Source organism: Lipomyces tetrasporus, assembly GCF_029532465.1.
Source record: "Lipomyces tetrasporus strain NRRL Y-64009 chromosome Unknown POJ06scaffold_13, whole genome shotgun sequence".
NCBI lineage: Eukaryota > Fungi > Ascomycota > Lipomycetes > Lipomycetales > Lipomycetaceae > Lipomyces > Lipomyces tetrasporus.
This window is the reverse complement of record NW_026611608.1, coordinates 686,220-706,048: the sequence shown is the minus strand read 5'-3', so window position 1 is coordinate 706,048 and position 19,829 is coordinate 686,220. Positions and strand designations below refer to the sequence as shown.

At 48.1% G+C, this 19,829-nt stretch overlaps 7 protein-coding genes across 7 annotated transcripts; 2 read left to right on the top strand and 5 right to left on the bottom strand.

The window, feature by feature from the left end:
- Positions 1-212: 212 nt before the first annotated feature.
- On the top strand, positions 213-2,340 carry POJ06DRAFT_45417 (uncharacterized protein). Its single transcript, XM_056191066.1, has 2 exons — positions 213-846; positions 900-2,340. Exons 1-2 carry the CDS (start codon positions 301-303, stop codon positions 2,124-2,126), a joined length of 1,773 nt encoding a protein of 590 aa, XP_056040312.1. The 5' UTR covers positions 213-300; the 3' UTR covers positions 2,127-2,340.
- On the bottom strand, positions 2,341-5,656 carry POJ06DRAFT_45439 (uncharacterized protein). The gene is made up of 2 exons (XM_056191067.1): positions 4,636-5,656; positions 2,341-4,581 (listed from the first exon to the last, which is right to left on the bottom strand). The coding sequence occupies exons 1-2, from the start codon at positions 5,459-5,461 to the stop codon at positions 2,555-2,557; spliced, it is 2,853 nt and encodes a 950-aa protein (XP_056040311.1). The 5' UTR covers positions 5,462-5,656; the 3' UTR covers positions 2,341-2,554.
- A 143-nt stretch (positions 5,657-5,799) lies between these two features.
- POJ06DRAFT_45409 (uncharacterized protein) lies at positions 5,800-7,294 on the top strand. Its single transcript, XM_056191065.1, has one exon. The coding sequence runs from the start codon at positions 6,138-6,140 to the stop codon at positions 7,161-7,163; it is 1,026 nt and encodes a 341-aa protein (XP_056040310.1). The 5' UTR covers positions 5,800-6,137; the 3' UTR covers positions 7,164-7,294.
- Positions 7,295-10,018, bottom strand: POJ06DRAFT_45408 (tryptophan synthase beta subunit-like PLP-dependent enzyme). The gene is made up of 4 exons (XM_056191064.1): positions 9,731-10,018; positions 9,511-9,674; positions 9,205-9,437; positions 7,295-9,145 (listed from the first exon to the last, which is right to left on the bottom strand). The coding sequence occupies exons 1-4, from the start codon at positions 9,774-9,776 to the stop codon at positions 7,426-7,428; spliced, it is 2,163 nt and encodes a 720-aa protein (XP_056040309.1). The 5' UTR covers positions 9,777-10,018; the 3' UTR covers positions 7,295-7,425.
- Positions 10,019-10,158: 140 nt separating this feature from the next.
- Positions 10,159-12,961, bottom strand: POJ06DRAFT_263584 (uncharacterized protein). The gene is made up of 5 exons (XM_056188902.1): positions 12,605-12,961; positions 12,481-12,536; positions 12,285-12,425; positions 11,417-12,230; positions 10,159-11,366 (listed from the first exon to the last, which is right to left on the bottom strand). The coding sequence occupies exons 1-5, from the start codon at positions 12,617-12,619 to the stop codon at positions 10,413-10,415; spliced, it is 1,980 nt and encodes a 659-aa protein (XP_056040308.1). The 5' UTR covers positions 12,620-12,961; the 3' UTR covers positions 10,159-10,412.
- A 519-nt stretch (positions 12,962-13,480) lies between these two features.
- POJ06DRAFT_241489 (uncharacterized protein) lies at positions 13,481-14,485 on the bottom strand (the record flags this gene model as incomplete). The annotated part of the gene is made up of 6 exons (XM_056186136.1): positions 13,481-13,660; positions 13,713-13,796; positions 13,851-13,924; positions 13,982-14,294; positions 14,345-14,417; positions 14,463-14,485. The coding sequence occupies 6 exons, from the start codon at positions 14,483-14,485 to the stop codon at positions 13,481-13,483; spliced, it is 747 nt and encodes a 248-aa protein (XP_056040307.1).
- A 4,624-nt stretch (positions 14,486-19,109) lies between these two features.
- Positions 19,110-19,708, bottom strand: POJ06DRAFT_45360 (CTAG/Pcc1 family). The gene is made up of 2 exons (XM_056191062.1): positions 19,596-19,708; positions 19,110-19,536 (listed from the first exon to the last, which is right to left on the bottom strand). The coding sequence occupies exons 1-2, from the start codon at positions 19,616-19,618 to the stop codon at positions 19,260-19,262; spliced, it is 300 nt and encodes a 99-aa protein (XP_056040306.1). The 5' UTR covers positions 19,619-19,708; the 3' UTR covers positions 19,110-19,259.
- Between the last annotated feature and the right edge of the window lie 121 nt (positions 19,709-19,829).

The following is a 19,829-nucleotide window of genomic DNA, read 5'->3' as shown; positions in this document are numbered from 1 at the left end:
GCATGTGGTTCGAGTCACCGCCAGCGCACTAAGGATGAACCGAGTTCCAAACCAATTATAGAACCTTCAACATCCGGTTCACTGCCGCTACGCTGCCTTTCAAGCTCGCCAGCAGAACCCTAATCCACAGCTCTACACGCGTATAGTGCCGTCTGCCCTGCGCAATTTGACGAGCACAGCAATTCGACAAAGAACGACCACGTCAGGTGTATAGTCCTGATTATTGCAGGGCCACGCGTATGTGACCTTTGGATATTGGTCGTCGCTTTATTCAGCCATTGGACCACTACTGGCGCCGCAATGACGGCATCACGAAGACTCTTTCGGCGTCTCCCCGTATTCATGCGTGGCCGACGTCTCCTCGTCGTCGTCCTCCTCGCTATATTCGTCGCAACCTGCATGCTGTCATCGTCTTTTAGGTCGTCTCGAACTTATTCTGCACCAAAGCCTCCTTCAAAATCATCATTAGCGCCCGCGGTCACGAACAGCTATATCCCATCCTTGGCATGGCAAACTCCGTTCTCGTTCTCAGTGTCGAGCGCGGATTCAGACGTCGTGGTCCTGCCGCAATTAGAGGATCGATGCCCCGTATACACATTCTACGACCGTGATATGGCGGCGGCGGCGGGTCGAAATACTACTGTCGAGGAGCGGCTAACTGCGGTGTGGAGACAAGCGTTCTGGGCGCTCGGTTTCAGGCCCACCGTGCTCGACCTGTCGCACGCGCAGAGAAGTCCGTTGTACAAGTCAGTTGACGGATTGAACTTGGACGGCGAGTCGAAGATTGATGCTATGCGATACTTGGCGTGGAGTTCTAGTCCGACTGGTGTGTTGACCACAAACAGAGTAAGCGACTGTAGACAGCTTGGCGCGATCCGATGATGCTAATGAGGCGACAGGTCGTGCCGATGACTACTTGGCCGACAGAGAACACCTGGACGTTCTGGCGGTCATGCCAATTTGGACCGCTAACAACTTACAAGGATATTGGCTCCGGGTTCATCATCGGATCGCAACCGGCTCTCAACGACTACGTGACGAAAACGTTCGCCAGTGCCACGCGAGCAAAGATTGTGTCTGCGGCCTCAAACCTGTTCCACGTCGAACCCAAGACCGACTTTTTGGCACAATATTCCCCAGATTTCGTAGCGAAGAATTATAAAAATTTACCGGAAGACAAGCTGCCGGACCTCATCAACGCGCACTTGCACTCGAATTTCCTGTCCCGGTTCTCGGACGGCGGTATTTCGATTCTCGACCCGTTCCCAGAATCAGCGCACGCGATCGCACTCCCATCTCTAGCCACAGCCACAGCACTCGCGACATGCCCGCCAGTTGAATTCGAAGCATATTGTCCATCAAATATCCCCAACTGCTACAAATGCTCCGTGTCAATGCGCAAGGACTTCATCAAGACTGTCCAGGTCATTCCCGACTCGCCATCAACTTTCGCCATGATCACAATCCCGCATCCAATGATGTCCCTCGCATTAAGCTACTCCACATCCGGCATTGCAGCAGACTTTGTCCGCCGAAAATCATCCCGCGACATGTTCGTCCGCAAAGTAACATCCGAAATCATCAAACAAGGTGCCGGCGCTCCCGCTCGTGCCCTCCAGCTCAAGAGAATGGCCGCCGCGAGCAGTGAGTTGTTGGATGCGAGGTATGTCTCTGTTTTCGAGTCGCAGTTCGCTTTGAAGGACTGTCTTGTTAGCGAATATTTCCGGTGGGCGGTTGGTTTCAATTTCGGCCCCAGTGTCGAGCACATTTGGGCCGAGGAGTCCAACAAGCAGGAGAGTATATGGCGGCGCTCTACATCAGACGCGATCTCGTTCGATGCGCTCGCCCACGAGATCGGAATGTGTCTTCCGGCACACGAATACATCGAGCTTCAGAAAGAAGCCGAGCGCATCGTGGATCCAATAGCGGGTGGATCATCCAGACCAATGAGCGTGTCTACCACCATAACCGCAGTTCACGACCGGCTCCTCAACACCGATCTCGACCGAAAACTGGAACGGTCTATGATCGAGGCGTGGAATATGGCTGATGCAGAGGTCTGGCGGTTCGTTAAAGCCCTGAACGAGCGCGCAGCGCAAGAGGAAAAGGTATGGGAACTTGTATAATATTTTAAGGAACAGCGCTTTCTGTCGTTCGTCCTACTTGCATATGTTGGATACGATCTATTCATAACTTGTATTGACGTTTTTCCGTATCTGCCTTCTTTACTTGTGCTTTTGATTATGGAATCGTGCTTGTTGGGGAATGGTTTTTGGTTGTTGATGGTGCATGACGAAAGGTGATCACATACGTTTCTGGTGTTTAGCATTTATCTCCCGTCTACTTTGACGATGAGCGATTCTGGTTTTTTTTTTTTTTTTTGGACTGCATATCGGACAAGAGAGAACAATAGTTATGGTGTGTACATACCAATGCAGGATTATAAATACATTATAGCGCAAACGCAACTTAACCAGCCATGAGAACCAAAATGGAATAACATATATACAGCGAATAATGTACGGAACGAAATGAATATTTACAAATGTGTCGCCTATTGGTTCAGGCCCACATGAGTCTCCACCGGTCTCGCAGAAAAACCGAAACCGGACTTGTAAGCCCGCTTGCCGTCCTGACCAAACTGCTTATGCCACTCTCTAATCATTGTCAACGAGCTCATCTCGTCGCTAACCGACGCTCCCGTCTCTCTCAGTGCTGTTTCGAAGTGGCGACGGCTGAGAACACGTTTCGGACTTGCGTTCGCTAGGGCGGGGTTGTTCCTGCGCTGTTTAACCGCTTCGGTAGCGGCGATGACACATACGTTTTTGATGTCCGAGCCGGAGAAGTACGCGGTTTTCTTGGCGAGGTATGCCGGCGTAACTGTGTCATCCAGGGTTTCGCCATTCAAATGCACCCTGAAGATCTCCTCGCGGTTTATCTCCGTCGGCAGATCAACCAACACCCGTCTAGGAAACCTACGCAGGACCGCATCATCAAGGTCAAACGGTCGATTCGTCGTCCCGATGACCATAATCCGCTCACTTCGAAGACCGTCCCATTCAGCCATAAACTGATTAATCATCTCTCGATCTCGGATAACACCTCGGTTTTGCATAAGCGAGTCTACCTCGTCCATAAAGATAATACATGGACTAAGCTTTTTGGCGAGTGAGAAGAGTGCACTCACATTTTTTTCCGCCTCCCCGACATATTTATCCTGAAGGTCGCTCGGCCGCACATCGAGAATGGCTGTTTGTCCAGCTTTGGCAAGCGCTTTGACAAGCAACGTCTTACCCGTTCCCGACGGTCCGTAGAGCAAGATTCCAGACGTATGATTGGTAGCAAGGACACCATAACTGAATTCGTCCGGCATCAGCAGTGGAAACATGACAGTATCTCGAATAACATCAAGTGTCCTCGGTGGAGCAATCACATTATCGAACGTCACATTGATCGTCTCCGGTTTAATATATTGATTGAAAAATGCCTTTTCCCGTTTGTCTAGCGATGCTTCAATCAATTTCCAGTCTCTAAGCTTGACAGACTGCGTAGGGTTGTTCTCGTCTAATTTGGCCGGTTCTTCTTTCGTGGATGCATTGATATCTGTAATCGTGTACGGATCCTTGTAAGTCTGAGCAAGTCCGTATTCATTAGGATTTTGCTGAAGTAAATCCTCCAAGTCTCGAGTTTCTTCATGAATTGCAACGGCACGGTCCAGCAAGTCCATGTCCACCGCCGTCCTGTCTTCCTGGACCATCAAGCCCTTGAGCATCATGACCAACCGATACATAAACCTCGGCGTAAGCAGTCCAGAAGATAGCAAGCGCAGACCCTGGCTCTTGCTAGAATCTTGTTCGAGATCCCAATTCTCTGGAAATTCTAGTACTGTTTCCGGCTGAGATTCTAGTACCCGGCAAAGGAACACGTCCAGAAAACGCGCATTGACCGTTCGTATATGCGAAATATTTTCAATAGCCGCATTTGGATTGTAAGTGACTTTCGATAGCGGGATACTCTGTCGTATAACTTCCCAGTCTTGATAATTCTGGTACCACGGCTCCGCAACCTCTCCATCGTCAGAATAGTCTGGACTAATAAACAGCCCACCCGCGTCTTCGTCCGCGGTCAGTCTGATTTTGAGGTTCGAATCACTAGACTTGACAGGCTTGTGAGCGGTAGCAACTATGATAGCTGGCTCGCCGTCACATCGGCGCTGTCGAATATGATGCTTAAGTTCGCTGAAAAAAGTGCCTCCCAGATCTGACTGCGCCATGGCTAGGTAGTCGCGCACATGTACAATCAGTGGCCTGTCTTTCGGTCGTATCCTAAAACAGTTGTCTGACTCAATAGCACAACTTTCAGGTGTAGCTGCAGCGAGCAGCTCGGTCACATGCTCTCCGAAGAACTCTGATCTCTTTGCGTACAAGTCGTCACTAAAAGCTTTGTCCTCTTCATCGTCATCATGCTGCTGTCTATGGGAGGCGTCGGCCGGTGCTGTGGATGTCAAAGAGTCCACGTTACGATACCGGTAGTCGACATGATTACTCATAGACACAACCCAAGGTAACATTTTGACATCCTCTGCAACGTACATTAGTTTGCAGGAATCATAGAAGCAAATTAAGGTATACAAACCAGTTGTCTCTATATGCTCCCCGATGATTCTTTCAATATCTACATTGTCTATCCTCAATATATCTGCACCGTGCTCAACTGCAATCTTCTCCACCAAAGCATCTAAGTACTGAAGGGACTGCCCGCTAGATGCTAAGAGACTAATTCCATACTTATCTGCCCACGGAGAAGTTTGCGCAGATGTGTGAGCGAGATCGAGTGCAGAGACGACGTTCGTGTTAAGGTACCGCCAAATTCGCTCGTCGAGAGCATAGGCCGTCTTCCCACTCGGCCGTTCAGTCTTGAAATCTGCCACTTGTAGCTTATTTGCTGATCGGGTCTTTAATTTCTCCAGTAGAATGATATTATTCTTTTCTATCCGCTCAAGAGCCGCTTCACTCAAAGTGAACGGAATATGACCATAATCGTCAGTAGAATCATCCACCGTCACGTCTTTCTCCGGCTGCGTACTAATAACACTCTGCTTCTTTTCGTTGCTCTTTTTCTTCTCGCGTTCATCTAGCAGACTTTGCTCATCTCCTTCTTCCTCGTCTGCTTCGTCGTCCTCGTCGTCCTGTCGCTTCCGTTTCTCTTCTTCTTTTAAAGTCTTCTTCTCTTCGATCTGCACACTCAGGTTGCGCTCGAAATAGTCGAACACGCTCTTCTGCTCCCGCACGCTGCTAGAGAATCGCGCGACTGAAATAAGAGGAGAATTGAACACAATATTCGCCGCGGACAAAGGCTTACACGCCTGCCGAGCCCCTTTCTTCGACGAGCGCAGACAAGGCGAGCATTGAAGTCGCATCGGCCCTACGCGGCGCGCAGGGAAAACTACCGTACGACTCATAGAATCGTCCGCCGCCTAATCCAATGTCATGAGTAAGATTCCGTGAATAGTTCAAAAGTTGAATAAGCGTTAGATCTAAGCACCTAAAATCAACGAACCTGGTAAATCAGTCCAATAACTGTTAGCAATTAGATATCATTCCAATTGAAGTCCCCGACCCATAATCCCTATCAGCTCAGTACGATCGGACGAACAGTATTGCCGGATTTACTGATTATTTTGCAGGGTCCGCTTGGGAGTCTTCACCGTCTCACAATTTGAGTCACGTGTAGGTTGCGACTCTGTGACTCAGCATTGCCTCACGACCGCCCAAAAAATCTATCCCCCGTCGGCCCAACCACCACTTCTTTCACACAACGAGCGATCTGTCTACACCTGTCTATACGGCGTATTACATCCATCTGGAAAATCGTGACTTTGGCTATTGGATATATTTCACTCCCTCAAAATTTGCAATCGACGATCGTCGTGCAGTCTTATCGATTTCCATTCTGGAACGATTTGATGGTACCCACCAAACGTCAATATATATGAAATTCGCCATCAAGGCTCTACGGATTAAGATAACACTAAAAAGACAATTTATCTAAACGTCATTGCCGCTTTAACAGGAAAAATTAATCATCATACCACACACTCTACGGCTTGCAAACCACTGAATTTCGAACGATCAAACATGGCTGACAACGCGGCAGTTGCCTCCCTTCTCGCCGCTTTGAGTAAGTACCGTTATCGTCTTAATACCGCGTTTTCACTAAAGGAACGCGGTCAGCAAACAACAGTTTGCGCGAGTCAAGATGTTAATAAATTGCGTTTAGCACAGCGAGCCCAACAACAGCAACAACATGGCCAACCTCAATCACAGCCTGCTCCATATGGTCTGACATCTCCACCTTCACAATATTCTGCCCCACAACAAGTTGCCCCTCAGTTTGCCAATCCTTTAGCACAACTCCTCGCCCAACAACAACAGCAGCCCGCTGGTGGGACAGCGAACGCTACGGCGGCTGCGTTAGCAGCTGTTGCAGCGGCGGCTGCTGCTGGTGGACAAGGAAGTCAACCTGTGACAGGGGCGTATAACTTACCACCGCCGACAAACTCAGGATATCTAGATCTTGCAACACTGTTACAGCCTGATTCAAGTAGCATGACAGTTGGAGAGTACTATAACAACGTCACACGAGGCGACAGTAAATGTACGTTTTCTGAGCAATATCTGCTCATAGATTGTTGTACTCATGCTTCTCTAGCTTATGACGACCGGCATCATGATGACGACCGAGGGCGATTCCGCGACAGGGACCGAGGTCGCGACCGTGATCGCGATCGTGATCGCAACAACGATCGCCGTCGTAAACGGTCGCCCACGCCACCGCGTCTTCGCGACGATGAGCGATGCCGAGAATGTAGTCCCAAACGCGAGCCATCACCAGGTGGCACGAGAACAGAGTCACTAGTCGTCAAAACTCCATTCGTCGGCCTCATCATCGGGCGCGGCGGAGAAACTCTTAAACGGATTGAACACGAAAGCGGTGCCAGAGTCCAGTTTATAACAAACGGTAAAGAGGGACCCGAGAGGGTTTGCAATATCAGCGGTGGACCAGAGAACATTTATGTCGCTAAGGCAACAGTCATTCAAATGATCGAACACGCGGTACTCGATGCTCGAGGGCGGCCCCTGCAAAACGGAACAGGACGGTAATTTCGTTTTTGCTTTGAAAATAGGCTGTAGGCATATATGTCGTAGTTTGGCTGTGAGTATTTGGCGTTTGTATTATCAATACGAGGACTTGTTGTAATGGCCAACGCGGCATTCCTTCCAGAGGTTGCCACATTCAAATTGCTTTTCTACATCTTCACAACGCGATATCATTCCAAAGTTCATAACTAATAGCACCGATATCGAGTTATAGATAGTGTCGTCTACTTATCCGCCTCGCTCAGTAGCATATGCAAGCATCTAGTTAGAACCTCAAATCCCATCCGATTTGAGGGCCAAGCTTAGGCAACGACTCCGCCACACTCTCAACATCCTTGTCACCACGTCCGGACAAACAAATGACAATGTTTTGGTCAGGAGACATAGTCTTAGCAAGCTGGATAGCGCCGTAGACAGCGTGAGAGCTCTCGAGAGCAGGAATGATACCCTCCAACTGACTCAAAAGTCTGAATCCCTCGAGCGCTTGTGGATCAGTGGCGAATATAAACTGTGCCCGACCAGTATCCTTCCACAAGGAGAGTTCGGGACCGACACCAGGATAATCGAGACCCGCGGAAACTGAGTGCGTGTCTGAAATCTGACCGTCCTCGTTTTGGAGAACATAGGTCTTGACTCCATGCAGTACTCCAACTGAGCCACCAGTAATTGTAGCACTGTGTCGGGGCGTATCAACACCTTCACCACCGGCTTCAACACCCAGTAGCTTCACTGACTTCTCCTCTGCGAAGGGATAGAACATGCCCACACTGTTACTGCCGCCGCCTACACAAGCCACAACAGCGTCAGGAAGCTTCTTGTTTATCTCAAAAAACTGTTCCTTTGTCTCCTTTCCGATAACGCTCTGGAAAGTCCGGACAATAGTTGGGTAAGGATGAGGTCCAATGGCGGATCCAATAATGTAGTGAGTGGTAGAGAGATTGGTGACCCAAGATCTAAGAGATTCATTCACCGCGTCTCGGAGCGTGCGAGTTCCAGCCTCAACAGCAACAACCTGTGCACCCAGGAGCTTCATTCGGAAGACGTTGAGGGCCTGTCGGCGAACGTCCTCAGCGCCCATATAGACTGTACACTTCATACCAAATTTAGCAGCAACGGTAGCGGTAGCGACACCATGCTGACCAGCACCAGTTTCAGCAATGACCTCTTTCTTGCCAAGGCGTCTAGCAATCAAAATCTGTCCAAGCGCGTTGTTAATCTTATGACTGCCGGTATGGTTCAGATCTTCCCTCTTCAGCCAGATCTTGGCACCACCAGCGTACTCCGAAAGTCTAGGAACAGCGTGAAGATTGCTTGGCCGTCCCATGTATGGATAATAGGATCTAAACTCTTCCCAGAAAGTCGGATCATTCACGGCATCCTCGAATCCCTTCTCGAGCTCCACAAGAGCGTCAAAGAGAGACTCCGGCACATACTGTCCACCGTACGGTCCAAATCTGGAGGGGAATTGCCGTACCTTTTCTTCCTCGAGCACAACTCCATTCAAGAAACTGGCAGCAAGCTCGGCCTTCGGATCGCCCTCAGTGATGACAGCAGAAGGAGTAGCCACTTTAGTAGTGGTAGCCTTAGCGATTGACTCTACAATTCCGACCTCGCGCGTATTACTCTTCAAACCCGTGCGCCCGCAGATTTCGGAGCAAAATCTCTTGGTGGCCTCTGGAACGTCTTCTAGCTTGGAATCGCCAATAATAGTCACCAGCCTACTGCCAATAACAACACCATCAGCAATTTCACCTACGCTCAAAAAGTGCTCACGTGTGCTGACTCCGAAGCCGACGGCTAAAGGAGTTTCACCGGCGTATTTCCGCACACGAGCACATAGCGTAGGTAGATCTGAGCTCAGCGAGCCTAGTGCACCGGTCGTGCCCATGCGAGAAACGACATACATGAATGAGTCGGCAATTGAGGCCAATAACTTCAGTCGTGATTCGCTAGTAGACGGAGCGACAAGTGGAATATAACTCATTCTGGAATTCGAAATTAGCATGGCTGCATAGTAAACGCTCGGATCAAAGAAATTAAGTACCCTTCAGAACTGCAATATTTGCGAAACTTAAGAGCCTCCTCTGGTGGGAAGTCGACAACAATAAAGCCATTGGCACCAACAGCCTTTGCTTCCTGCACAAACTTCTCCTCCCCGTACATCAAAATAGGATTGTAGTAGCCCATGAGGACAATTGGAATCTGTACGCCGGCCCTGCGAGCCTCCCGAACCATATTTAGCGTCTGGGCAGTGGTGACGCCATTCTCCAAAGCGATCTAGAAAGGTTTACAATGTCAGTATTCATGTCCCTGCAACGAGCTTTTCCAGATGCCAAATGCAGTCAATTACCGTATTTGAATTTTGAATGGTAGGTCCATCGCCGATGGGATCAGTGAATGGCAGTCCCAGCTCGATAATATCGACGCCACCAGCCTCCATGCCTTGTAGGATGCCGAGAGTACTCTCTGGCGTGGGATAGCCGGCAGTAACGAAGGTCACGAAGGCATTCCGGCCTATTGCCATTTCAGTTAGTTCAATTGATCTAAAACAATTTGCAGCATGGACGCACCTTCAGCCTTGCAATTGGCGAAAGTTTCCCTTATCTTGTCGGTCATAGCGAATGCAGATCAATTTCTCAAGTTTGGACGAATGATACAAAATTTGTCTTCTGAGCGCACAGTAAGACAATTGATACTGAGTTGAACAGCTAACGAAGAATGACTAAATAAATGAGTTGTAACAGGCGCCAGCTAAATTGAGTCGACCTTTGTGAACAAGGTCGTTTTGTGTGTTGGACTGCAGGTTGTACTGTTCGGGTGGGTTTCTTATGGGTGGCGGTGATGTCGGACCTCTCCTGGTGGACCTCGAAGTGAGTCAGGGTTCAGAGCCCAAGACTGCGCTAGCATCAGCCCGATCAATGACTGACACTCCGTGCGTTATTTTTAACGATATTAGTGTGAGTCAAATAGCGAGTCTTGCTTATAATAGTCCACTGAATTGGTGTTGTAACTCGCAAAATCCATTATAGTATTGTACGATTTGTGTGAGATTACACTAATGCTGTCCTTTGGCAAGGAACGGCAATCATTTAGCCTTAAGCAAGACCATAAACTTGACATTCGAAAGATAATATTCTATGGTACAGGGCATACATCATGCACCGCTAATAATACAATGGTAGTAATCCAATGCCCAACCCATCACCTCATCACCGCAGAGGGCAGAGCCCTGACCGAGCTCTCTTTCCGAGCCTAACGACTCCCAAACCGTCGCGCATTTTCCCGCTTTCTGATACTTTTTCGTATAGCTTCAAACATGCCACTCCATCTCAGCCGTCGCTGTCCCCGCTGGGTATTGTCAGGTGTGATACCCATCGGAACCATTCTACGTTTTGTCACTAGCTGAGCCCTACTGGTCGCCTCAATCCAAATTTGTGCCGAACGTGCATACGGTCCACGCAAATCTGACAATTGGAAATTGGGCTCCAACTGCATCCATCGCTCGAAACACTCCCACGGTGTCCGACGTTCAATGTTAGAGTGCAATCCCCACGATTGTCGAGGTGACATATTAGCCGAGACGACATCCCAGTTGTACATAAACTCGCTAGCTAACTTCAAAAGATTTGCGTCATCTTGGGGAAGCCATATCGTAGGTACACCAAACTCGACATATCTTAGACTCGGTGGTGGGGGCGCCTTAATATATACACCTCGCCGAGCAGACTCGCTGAGGAACAACGGTCTCTGAGTATCATTCTGATCGCCTTCCTTTCGCTGTGGTTGTTGTTCTAGAGGATGTGCTGGTGGTGCTGGTGGTGCTTGTAACTCGTCCACTTTGGAATCGGTCGAACTTGCACCGTCCTGGTGTCGCTGCTTCCAGGAACTCAATTGCTCCGGACTGATATTGTTTATAAGCATGGCAAACTTGTTAATCGGGACAATTGGCAGCTCCTCAATAGAGTCTCTGAACGGTTCGTCCTTCGCAGGATCAATTGACGCGTAATGCTTCTCCGAAAAGATGCCTGTCACCTTATTCATACCGTTCATCGAGAATAATGAGCCATGACTGTCGGACGACGTATTGTCCTTTACTCCATTCATAATTCCACCTTCATTTGCTTCCTCCATTTCCTCGTCATTCGTAATTCCACCTTTACTCCCTGCCTCCACTTCCTCGTCTGTCAGTAACCGTGGTGGTCGCGTCTGCGGAGAATATTAGGACAATCATCCTAAGAACTGACATATCCGCTCACCTTAATACAGACGGCCTTGCCATAGGTCCAATAGTCTTTTATCCAAGACGCGATGTCTGTAGATTCCGTGACATTACGCTTGTGCCCATTCGCAAAATCTAGCGCGGTTACTTGCATCTCGCCAAGCACGTAATCCCAATGACTCTTGGGTCTCTTAGGCGCTCTAAACCGCTGCGGCTGTCGCAAACTCCATTTTCCTTCCCTTTTAAGTTCGTCAATACGCCCAAATGTCCGCTGCAGTATCGATTCCGTGTAAATCGTGAGAAAGTTATCCGTAGTCAAGGACTTATGTGCAGACGGTATAAAATTAGCGAGCGCTGACGCTTGAATGCTGTAGTAGATCTTAACGAGCGGGATACCAGGCTTGACCGGTGGCTCTTCCGTTGCTATTACCCTTAACGAAGGCTTTGGCTTCGCCACAAGGACCGGCTCGATTGTTGACACGCTTGTGATCCGGCGTGGGCCTGACTTGGGAGTGGTACCGAGTAGCTCGGTGACTGATTTGTGTTTTAATGCACCAGAACTCACTCGCGTGGTCATACGCGCATGGGGTGATGCGGTCGGTGTTGGATGCGATTGGGCTGCATTAACAGATACTGCTTGCTGTTGAGGAGTATATGGCGGTGCCCGAACTCCTAGTCGTGCGTCAGATGTTGTAGAGACTTGCTGGGCCGTACCAGCCTGAGACGCAACATGCGTATGGATTCTGTTCTGGTGAGTAGCAGCCTGATGAATAGATTCTACCGCGTCAATTTTCTTGACCTTGTTGGTGCTGAGTATCTGTGGAAGCGATGATTCTTCAAATAGATGACCACTATATTGCTTGTCAGCACGCGAATTAACCTCCCTACAGCATCCAAGCAAATACCTTTCCAAATCATTCTTCTCCAAAAATGCCATCAAGAAATCATCTTCAGACGCGATGACCTCATCAGTGATAGGCAACGAAGGACTACGTGACAAGAAATACAGCTCAGACAGCTTCCGTTTCCGTCCTTTCACAACATCACTGCCAATTCATCAGCTTCCTTTTCAACACCAATCCAATCCTAGAGCCAGCATACCTGCAAAGCTGTCTTCTGCGTTCGATACTCTCGAACCGCAACCTATCAAGCCGATCCTAAATGCCGGTCATATCAGAACACGCTCTAGAGCTCCATACAACCCCTTTGCACAACCACAACTTACCGATGAAAAATCCATCCATACGCTCCCTTCAAATACTCATATATATCGATTCCAATTCAAACCTTCTTTAAAATCTAATACTGTAGATAGTTCCGGTTATTCTCCTGCTCGCAGTCTGAATGTTGTATTCTCACCAGAATTGTGGGCGCATTTGGTCACGTGACTGCCTCTTGGGAAAATTTTGTCGCAGATTTGTTTCAATCTGCCGTTCGCTTCGATTTCTTGCAGGAATTCTATAGATGTTCTATAAGGCAATATGATTATATGAAGAATTTCAGAAACTGTTTATTTATTTCAACGCAATAAACCGACCGTCGGCTTAGATCTCTAAATATGTAACATGGAAATCAATGTCCGAGGGTAAGGGTATATATGTTTAATAATTATAAAAGCAGCCAATGTCGATTCTCTATCTAATTAGTCAATGATAAAAGCAGCTAATCGACGTAGATATATGAACGATTATTAACAATAGTGGCCGAAGTACAACCAACGAAACGCATAGCCAAATCCAGAGTGTGTTTGCTACAAACTGAGACGAAATAATGTTAAGGTACTAGGCTTTAACCAACAAAATCCAATGCCAAGAACGTAACTAATTGAAATACAAATAGTACTAAGTTATTAAAGATATGATAAATCAAAGAGTACGCCCAGTTTAAAATGTACACGCAATGAGGCCAAGAGCCCAAATCAGCGACAAGGAAATGGAAATCGAATCATAACACACAATATAACTTGTCATAAAACTCATAGAAATGACCTATCCAGTTGTCCTTTATTGACTTTTAATTTTCGATTTGTAAGTAGAGCAAACTTTTATGGTTCAAGAGCCTAGTTGCTACTCGGTTCATTATTAGTTGTGAAATTCTAGTCTTACACGGAAATGGAAATATTCTGAACTGAGCTCACTACAGGTGGCGAGGTAGCCAGATCATCGTTCGAGACTGTGGAAGCATCCGTCAAGGATCCTGGTGTGGAGCCGACGGACGATGATAGTAACTCGGATGTTGGGGTGCCACCGTTTGAGTTAGTGCTTTGGGGGCATTCTCGGCTCTTTCGGTAAGTTAGTGACAGTAATTGCAAAAAATCAGCTAGAAATACATACGATGTGGCCCTGCTCGCCACAGCGATAGCATGTCTTGCCCGCAGTGCTTAGAGGACCTCCATTGGGCGCGGTGCAGTCTCGACTCTATTGGCAAATTAGCAATTCAAATAAATGACCAAACTCAACACAACAACATACAATGTGACCAAGTTTGCCGCAAGCGTAGCATTTCATAGCTTGGGCCTGGCAATCGCGAGCATAGTGGTTTGGGCCTGCGTCGACGTTAGGCATTTACAATTGTCTCCATTGATGAAGAACCAGATACTAACCTCCACATTTGTAGCATGTCGCTGCCCGTCCTGGCAAGTATCCCATGCTAGGCACAAGGCCAGTTCGCATTGGTATTCCTCTAAATGCTGCAGCTTGGGCCGCAGCAGCGGAACTCTGCATGCTAAGGTATGCCGCGGCGAAGTTGGACGCAGCAGCAGCGGCAGGAGTTGTTCCGTTAGCAGCAGCGGCTGCGACGAGGTTCACACAATTACGAGCAACGTGGCCTGGTTGTCCACATGAATAGCAGCGACCAGTTATAAGGGCGCCAGTCATACGGAGTGTGGGACAGTCGGCTTGGACGTGACCAAGGCCCTGACAGTGGTAGCATTGCTTAGCTGAATGACAACAATTAGTTAACGTACAACGTCAAGTAGACGAAGAAACAGGGCATACTTTCTGTTGTCCGTGGGTGTGGGCAGGCATTGGATTCGTGACCTGCAGTTTGTTAGTCTTGTCGCGCGAATCATAAAGAGACCATACCTGGCTGCTTGCAGTTGTAACATAACCTCTCAGGTGAGCTGCAGACCTCAGCGAAATGGCCTATGTTACCGCATCTATTGGAGACAACGTCATTAACAATTCTCCTCTATCGCCCAAGTATTGCTGGCTCTCCGAGCCGACATTTCCCGAGACTTTGCCACATCAGCTAGTCCCGGGACTCCACATGAAACTATCAACGATAAATTGAATACTGAGGGAGCTCATATAGTCCTGGAAGATAACAACCCGGCACTTGAAAGGTGATATAGTGGTAAGAGCATGAACATGACCCCGTCCCAGGACTGGTCGTGGAAAATTATAATCCCGCCAATAATAAACCGGCACATACTTATAGCAGGCTCTCCGTGAGAGTGACGACATCTTATATGTGAATGGCTTGAAAAGCTGTGCTGTGAAGAAGACGGCCGATGGCGAGAGATAAGGAGCCGGTGGTCTGCTGAACCCGACCGTTTATTGTAGCGTATTTAGACTAGCTCTGCTACCGACAATTGGAAAAAGAAAGACGGTTGGAACGCAATTAAAGATAGACTATTAAGGCAAGACTATGACAGTGACTTATAGGGGAGTAGGAAAGGGTAGAGGCAAATGACTGGTGTCGATAGCGATGAGCTGGGGAGAGCAAAAACGTAGTGTACGAGGAGCTGGGAGGTACAAGCAGCAGAGCCTAGAATGCATTCAGAGACGACAGTAAATTATACTATGGCGGGCTATCCGACGCTAGGAGGCAGTTGGGAAAGTCAGGACACCAAGCCGGGCCGGCCAGGAGTGCGGGTTTGGCTGCGGCCGCGGACTGCTATGCAGTTCCCCAATTCCAGGTAGTCGAAGCACACATACTTTGCCGAGGGCGAGCAATGAACAGAATGCATAGGCCGTGATTTGACACCGGTAACCGCGAGCGCGGAGTTTCTCTCCTTCTTAGTGCTCTCTGCTGGCAATCGGACCTGGTCTGAGCTGCTGCTGCTGGTCAATTAGCAACTCACTCATAGAGATAGCGCCCAAATGCCTATCGGACTCCATCCGCTCGACGGGCACGCGCCCATATCGCGTGCGCCCTCTGCTGAAATTGCCAAATTGCACGTAGATTCTTGTCAATAAGCTAAAATGCTGTATGAACCATTAAGGACGCCAGTCCCCTTAGTTCAAGGAACTTCCGAAGCACTGGGTGACAGCTTGACGCTCATCGGTCACTCTGAGTAAGCGATGAGCATGACCCTTGCCGGAGTTGGCGGAACTATCGCTGTTTGTTCACCAGCTGGACCTTCCTCTTCAGGCCGGACGAAGCGTTATCCAGCCACCGCATTCGTGAGCTTAAATTAGGCAATCTTGCCCGCCGATAACGATAAACTCATTCGGTCCTCGCACGTTCTGGACCTAACTCAGAAGACCAGAGCAGAGGGAGCCTCCGAATTCAAAAGTTGGTCTATATAATTATTCGCTCGTCGCTGTACAGCAACGCAATGCGATGTTGCATTTGGCTTAATTACGCAACGTTTTATACGCTTTGTATCAGTAATAAATCATGCGGTCCATTCTGCCGTCATACATTTGTATAAATGTCCCCTCCATTTGAGTATATGGCCTGAGCAGAGACTGCCTTCAAGCCCGACGGTAGAACGTAAAATAGTCAGTCAATTGGCTACAAGTGGGTTTTGATTGGTAACCGGACTATCACCTGCTTATTCACAGGACAACTACAGATTACTGGCGTAAAAGTGGCAGTACGCAAATTCACCTACCCAAACCAAGCGTCCACAGTAATAGCCGGCAAGGGTCAGTAGAGAACTGACCCGCCGACGCTAGCCGAAAGTAATTATATGCAGGTATCCGTAACTCGGACGAGCCGCTCTGCATGGCTGACGCCGCGTGGACTTAGCGCTGCCGCGATAGGCATGGAACGGTGATAAGACTTCTGGTCTTCATGCGAGGGCACATGTTTGTCAGTTTCCAGTCACGTACAGATCTGCGATCTGTGGCTTCGCTAGTAGGCATCTGCTTCGGGATGTATGAATCCTTCGAAAGCACCTGAGGGCATCTCTTTGCATTTTTAAGTAGACGATTGAGGTTATAACATCAGACGGAGCGGTAGGTCACCTCAACGTCCATGAATATCCCGCGTCGAACTCGGATTCTTTAATACTTGGAGACACAGCGGAAGTAATCTCAGATATCTAATTCAGACAATCAGGGACACTTCCCGCCCTGTATTGACCTCTATCCTTTAACTCCCAGGAACGCCGGCTTTGAAACCGTTGAACTCTGATAAGTTTGGCCGTCTCGACTAGTCTGCTTCGACCGGGTCAGGCACCTGTCAGGCCGATGCCAGAAGTAGCAATTAGTCCAGTTAGCCGTGCGGTCCCGGTGGTAACTTGCTGTTCAGGAATAGCACACCCGTTGACGGGCACATTTTGGCACATAGAGCGCCGCAGCGGCGATCATCCGGCGAAGTTGCCCTAACCCACATGTGAAGCTGGATTGCCATCATCTGCGCAGTTATCTGGCCATACTACTATTATTAATATCGATCACGCAGTTAACTGGTCCCTCGCATGCAACCTAAATAATTGTAGTGAACAAAATGCCTATTTGGAAAACCTGTATGCAAGATGTTATGAAAATCAGGCTAGCTACCTTTATTCATTAGTCTAGGAGAATATCGTTCAGCTTTTGCGAACTATCCGCAGATAGCCAGTGTATCGAGTGTAGTTGGCTCTCTCGAACATCTTTACCCTGAAAACTAACGTTGTCAGGAGCGGGAGTACTATGATCTTCCTCGTACCCAGATACAAAGTAGCTATCTTTGTATATAGTCCCATTGTGGCTTAATATTGGACTGTGTCAGTTGTCAGATAATTCCCCATAAACTGTCAAAAACAGTATGACAGCGCCTACTCGTATATTTGCCTGACTCCGGCTTCACTGCGTGTCTGGCTTCTGCAAGACAAGGAAAATGCAAATTCTATCTCTTTATCCTCTACACAGCAAACAACAAGTGCAAGGTAGTGAAAGAATCGGACTATTTCACCAGATATCTCAAACAATTATTGTTGACTCCACTACGTAAATTGTGCCACTCCAACGCTGCCACCACGCAGACAATCATAATGATTGCTGACATGACCCAACACTTGAAAGACCTCGTCTTTACTGTCTGTCACTTGAGGGTCTGACTTCTGAGACTGTAAGTGCGTGACCGCTGCGCACTTTTATAATTGACAAGTCAGTTATACTTTCGGCGACAGTTAACAGTTCCATCAACTGGTCGCACATGAATCAGTAAGGTATTTGGCAGGCATTGAATGTGGGATATCTGACGATTTGGACATTTTGGCTATGTATAGCTGGGACCTGTCACGATCTTGGTAAACAACGCTTTGTTCCGAGAATCGTGGTGGTTTTGTGGGAGATGCCAGTTGTCGACACTTCGTTGCAAGACTTACGCCCTAGTAGGACAATTAGCGTCAATCTTCTGTCACTCTTTTATACTATCAGAAGCATACTTCCTGCAATGATTACTCTAATCGGGGATATACTTGTCGACTCGCTCGTCACTGTGCTATACCCGCCCAATTTATGACGGTAACTATTTGCCCTTGCTCGATTAGAGTGGCAGACTGCTCGCAGAACTACAGGTCCATACGGGACTTCCAAGACAGGTTTGCTAGGCCTGTAGGAGACCTCCGAGTTGAATTAGCGCAGTTTTCCGGGATCCAGACGCTCCTTGTCCTACCTTGGTCAAATGCGAACACCGATGTTACTCTGCACTCAATTGTTTGCTATGGATGGCCCGGACAATAAACCATACTGGTTCTCTATTCTGCAATTGTCTTGGAAGTCTGGAGAGTACTTCAATATCAGATTAATGGAATTCTAAATAACTGTGTATAGCTAACAGATCCCGCTAGTTATGATGTTGACAGAGTGGTAACTGACTTAATGAGACCTGCCTTTGATGATTCTATGATGGATCTACACATATATAAGCATATAAGTTCAATTTGTGCGTAGGTTGCAGCACTACTCGTACGATGCAGACGTGGCTTGTTCAAACGTCGAAATCTGTATTGATCTAGAGCTTCGCGAACCTACAAAATTGCGCGCAATGACATCTGCAATTGAGAAGATCCTGTATACTACGATCATTAGCTACGTTTCAACAACAAAATCTGATTAGTTGTCGTTGTTGTGGGGTCAACATTGACGGAATTTCTGTTCGCTGCTACTGGCCTGCCATCTGTTTAGTTGTCCACTATTCGCACAACTCGGTAGGATCTTAAGCTGTATTGTATCACGGCGGATGCCAATTTCTGACAAATTTATTCAAAACATCACAATATCTAATGACATAATTTGACCTGTACGCCAAAAACCAAATGCAGTCTAGTACACCGACTTCTCCACAATCGCCATAACGGCCAGCCGTCTTGTGTCTTGCCGGTGCCCATAGGCGCGTCCAAGAAATACAGTCGATAATTTCCATCAAAGGAAATATCCTGTCGCCCTTCCCAGTTGACCTTCCGGCTGCCACCGAGCTGAACCACCTCGTCACCCTCCGCAACGAATCCGTACTGATCGGCACATTGAATAACTGCCGTGAGGTGACTGCAATTGAAGCAGCAACACAAACGCACTACAGACTGCGTTGTTGAATAAGACCTCACTATGTATACAGTGGAGACTATACTTCGACAGGTCGCAAGTCGGTAGAACGCAATCGCTCGCGCATTGCTCTACAGTCAACGACTCAGTACATCCGACCATCCTCCTCTTTCTTCTTCCTCACGATGAGTGATAGTCTAAATCTTTCAGGCACCCAACGACGACCCCCAAACTCTCTAAAAACCCATTAACGCCGACTCTCAAAACCCGCTCCGACTCAGCTTCGAATTTGGCAATAAGGATCCTGCCTGGGTTGTTTGACTCGTCACAGGAGCCGATAGCCTTGCTGACGGACAGCACTTGCGTGAATTGATCTGGCTTGAGTTGCGGATCCGGTGAAATTGCGTTGTATGCTATTTGAGCTTGCCGGGGTGTTGAGAACGGGATGGTCAGTGTCCTTTGCCGAGCAACCATTAGAATCAATGCCAATCGTGTGTAGAATCACAAACTACTTACAGGTGATGGTCGTGTGTGGTCATTGTATATCGACGATACTTGGACTGTAAATTTACAAAGCTCGATGGACGATGGTTCGGGCTCACTATCGTCTAGCTGTTACAGTACACAGGGTGACCGCAACGTTCGCAACAAAGTTTTGACGTCGCGGGAGAGTCCGCCATACCGGCCCACTTTCTTACCCGAGTCAGGAAGGTCATAATGCAAACGCAGAAGTATTTATTTATATTGATA